We start from the raw sequence: 4,582 nt of genomic DNA on the forward strand, positions 1-4,582 counted from the left end.
CAGAGAAGGGTTACTAGAATGGTGCCTGGGATGGAGGGGGTTGTCATATGATGAGAGGCTGAAATTCTCAAATTGTTTTCTCTTGAAAAAAGAAGAGTTAGGGGGGATCTGATTGAGGTGTTTAATATTGTAAAGGGAATTGATAGTGTTGGTGTATCATCTTTTTTGATATTTAACAATGAGAATAGTAGGACTAGGGGACAGAAATATAAATTTTGGCAAGGTAGGAGTCATCTTCAGCTAAGACAGTTATATTTTTCTAACAGGGTGTTTGATGTTTGGAATGGGTTGCCTTCAGATGTTGTAGAGGCAGTAAATTAAAGTGAGTTTAAGAAAAGCTTGATAAGTATGTGAATGAAATGGTTGGGTTTAAAATGTTATTATCATTATTATTATTTAATCATTTTAATCTAGTTTTGAGGATGGAACAGCCAAGATGGACTAATAGGTCCCATGTTGTGCTAAAATGTTATGTTATACTTAAAAAGGAATGAAAATATTTTAATATAGTTTTGGGCTGGGCATAGCCTAGTGGTTAGCATGCAGGACTGTGAATCTGAAGGGCCTTGCTTATTAAGATCAATTACATAAAACACAATGTTTATCTGTACACATCTTAAAACCTTTGTTAAAAGCTCTACATGTAGAACCTTTTCAAAAAGTTTTTAAACTTTGTACAAATAAATATTATGTTTTAGTTAATTGATGTTAACAGCAATACACAAGTCTGATTATCAATGAATAAAGTTAGTGATACTTAATTTTAATGAATTTGTTTGAATATTATTTTTGAATTAGAAATTGGTTTGATATTTAGATTCAAAATATTTTTTGTTTTCAAGAAAACTGTAATACTGTGAAGCAAAGATGCTTATGAATTATATTTTTGTTTCAGGCTCACGTTTTATTGAGACCCATAGTTTTGGTTTTGTGGCACTTGACATCATGTATGCTTATCCTGAAGATGCAGGAACTTACACGTGTAAGGCAACAAATGCCCTTGGAGAAGCTGTTACGTCTGCCCAGTTAAGATGTTATGGTAAGTCACTTACTCAAATCTGTAGCAAAAATATGGAAATTTTTGTGTATTTGATAGAATAGAAATGAAGATTAGTCATCATCAGAAAATGTCATTACTTTTTCAGAATAAATGCCCTCCCAGTGGCACAGTGTATGTCTGCGAACTTACAATGCTAGAAACTGGGTTTCAATACTCATGGTGGTCAGAGCACAGATAGCTCTTTGTGTAGCTTTGTGCTTAACTACAAACAATCAGAATAAATTAATTATTATTTACTCTTAAGATTTGTTTTTTAAAATACTTTTTGAGGGCTATTTGTGATTATAAGATAAATGTTTTTGTGAAAGTGAAAAATCATCAAGTAAACCCCTTCTGATTTAAATTTTCGAATATATGAAATGTTTTAAATTTTGCCTGAAGGAATTTTGCTCAAGAATATGATTGTAATAAAACAAAGCCTAATCTATGCCTGATATACAATTACCTGTATATACACACACACAATCTTATAAAAGATGTAAAGTATTAAAAGATTAGATGATTTGTGTCAGTTTTTTGATATGATTGTTACTCAACATTTTATTTTACAAAATACACACATTAACTGAATGGACTGACTCCTATTGGAGAAGTAATGTTAACGGTAATTCTGAATTAAGAAAGTGTATCTTCATGTAATGTGGCAAACTTTTAGTAAGCAGTACAAGTCTGTTGTAAACAAAAATCAGATGTGTTAATAAAGTTTTTGTACAAAACATATATCTGTGAAATGGAAAAATCAATTTGACTCAAACCCTTAGAAATTGGAGTGCCAGTTATCTGGTATTTTCTGACCTAACATGAACTGTTGTGAAATCAGCAATACAGAGTATCATGAAAAGTTGATAACTCTGACATCAAATTCATAATACCATGTTGAATGGCTCTCGTTACAAGGTCAGGGCATGCACACTTTAGCTCCCACCTATGTACTTAGGGTTAAATATATTATTTATTACGTGCTTTGAATTATGGTTTTAGAAATATTATTGATTTTAGGAGAAGTGCTTATGTGAATGTGGAAGTTGTTAAAATGATCTGTCTCTGTCTGAATTTTTAGTAATCTGAAATATATTTTCAGAAAAAGGGAAATTAGTCCTTGAATCTCAACAGCCAGATAGTTTGCAGAAGATTCAAAAATTAGAAGACAGTGGTCACTACCAGAGGACTGTTTCAGTGGAAGAAGTTACAACTCAGGCTCCAGTGTTCACACAACCCATGAGAAACTTGCAATTGCTGGACAACCAAAGTGCTCATTTTGAATGTCGTCTTATCCCAGTTGGAGATCCCAAATTGAGGGTGGAGTGGCTTTTTAATGGCATGCCTCTTATGCATGGTAAGTGTCTTATTTATTTTTCAAAGGACATACAAAATATTTTTGTTTTATAATTTTTAACACAATATATAATTTTCAAGCACAATGGAAAGCATAATTAAATTTTCTGCTGTAAAACTGTTGAGTTGTACTGTGAAAGTGACTCTTTTTATACTTTTATGGTATGCCTGTGGGTGTTTGAAATTATTTATATTTTTCTTTGTCTATGTGTTTCAGGAGATTAAAACTATATATATATATATATACACACAGATAAAAAAGGAATAATTCAAGATGTGACTGGATATGTAGAAACTATGTTTTCTCTGAAAAACCTATTTAATTTTTTCAGCCTCTCGTGTTACCACTATGCATGACTTTGGATTTGCTGCATTAGACCTGGCTTATGTGAAACCTGAAGATAGTGGCACATACACATGTAAGGCAACAAATGATCTTGGACAAGCTGTATGTTCTGCCACTTTAACTGTCAAAAGTAAGTTACCTTATTTTTGGAAAAAATCCTGTTATTATAAATATGAAATGGACTGCTCCAAATCACATATGTCATTAAAATCTAAGGTTGGTATATTTATGTAAGAACAGTTTTCATTTTAACTGTTACTCCTGTATAATGAGTATTTAAGAATCAAAGTGACTGAAGTGTTTATTGCTGTATAACTTTGAATGATATGAGAGTCTTTATGTCTATTGACATAATCTATCCATTAGCTAAAATTGCATCAGGGTTGAATACTAAACAATATCATTTGAAAACCAGATGACACATGAACTTAAAGACAAGATTAAAAGCTCAAGTAAAAAAAATATAAAGAAGACAACTGAAAAAATAGGTCATTTATATTCCAATTAAATTGCCAAATGAAAATTAATTGATTAGTAATTCTACAATATACTCCATAAGAAAAGAGATTGCATAGATATTTTTGATTAAGGTATTTTAGGTATTTTAGTTTTAATTGTTTCATTTCCTATTCAGGTAAATGTGACTTTATGTTACTCCAGTAGGATGAGCTCTGTTTTTGAGTGAAAAAACGTCATTGAAAGTGAAGTATAACAGACAAAGAAATATTCAGTTATTATGTGTACATGATTTTGACTGAAAACTTAAATGCACGATCTAGAAATTTATGATTGAAAAATTGCAACAGCAATCTCTTATAATATTTCTTCACTAACCATGATTACTTGTTATATTACTTGATAAGGCTGCTTAAGGTAATCCCTATCGTTAGATATTCCTTTTTGCCCAAAACAATTTTGTTTGAGTGTAATTTAAAAAACATTATATTCCATGCAACTGCAGCTGGTGCATATTTTTACTGTTCATTATTCAGGATCAAGTAGTTTGCTGCTAGAGCCACAGCAACCTGACAGCCTACAGAAGATTCAGTACCTGGAAGATTCAACCAGGCATCAAAGAGCAGTTACAGAAGAAACAGTAGTCTCAAGTAAACCAGTATTTGTTACACCACTACGAGGACCTACTAAGCTAGCAGAAGGCCAGAGCAGTCACTTAGAGTGCCGAATTGAACCATATCCTGACCCTACCATGAAAATTGAATGGTTTTACAATGGTCAGATCTTGAAAACAGGTAATTTAAAAGCATTGTATAAGTTTCTATTTTGAATCACATCCAGCTTAGTGTAAAAAATTTTTTTTAACAATTAAAGCTAATAATGAAACTCAAATAAATTACTCTGACTGTAAGTTGTATTTCACTGCATGTTTTGCTTGTCAGATTCAATCCACCTATAAAGAACTCATAAAAAAAAACTCATCAAATTGATGTTTATGTATAATTGAACAATAATGAAATATTAAGTTGTTTTAACTTTTGTTAATAATCTCCTAGGCCATCGCTTCCGCACAATGTATGATTTTGGATTTGCGGCTTTAGACATTCTTTCAGTTAATGCCGAAGATTCGGGTGAATATATGATCAAAGCAACTAACTGCTTGGGCACCTCTACTTCAACTGCAGTTATACAAGTAACAGGTAATGAGTTTTTTAGACAGAAACAAGTTTTCTATAATTATAATTCTTAAATTACAAGTAACAATCAATGTTTTATTTTTTTATTTATCTAACTTGATAGTGTTACGCCTCCGGTTGTTAGTTAATTTTCCGTAAAAATTCTTTCTGAAGAAACTTTAGTGATACAAGTCCTTTCTTAAACAAAAC

The 4,582-nt window shown here is 31.4% G+C and overlaps 1 protein-coding gene across 1 annotated transcript in view; it reads left to right on the forward strand.

Moving 5' to 3' along the window:
- The window catches only part of LOC106462582 (titin-like), a 454,586-nt gene that overhangs the window by 285,868 nt on the left and 164,136 nt on the right, over window positions 1-4,582 (forward strand). Inside the window, 5 exon segments of the mRNA XM_022390129.1 lie at window positions 896-1,039; window positions 2,142-2,396; window positions 2,728-2,871; window positions 3,734-3,991; window positions 4,253-4,396. Of these exon segments, the coding sequence (XP_022245837.1) occupies window positions 896-1,039; window positions 2,142-2,396; window positions 2,728-2,871; window positions 3,734-3,991; window positions 4,253-4,396 (945 nt within the window).

The sequence above is a fragment of the Limulus polyphemus genome, unplaced genomic scaffold (genome assembly GCF_000517525.1).
Source record: "Limulus polyphemus unplaced genomic scaffold, Limulus_polyphemus-2.1.2 Scaffold46, whole genome shotgun sequence".
NCBI lineage: Eukaryota > Metazoa > Arthropoda > Merostomata > Xiphosura > Limulidae > Limulus > Limulus polyphemus.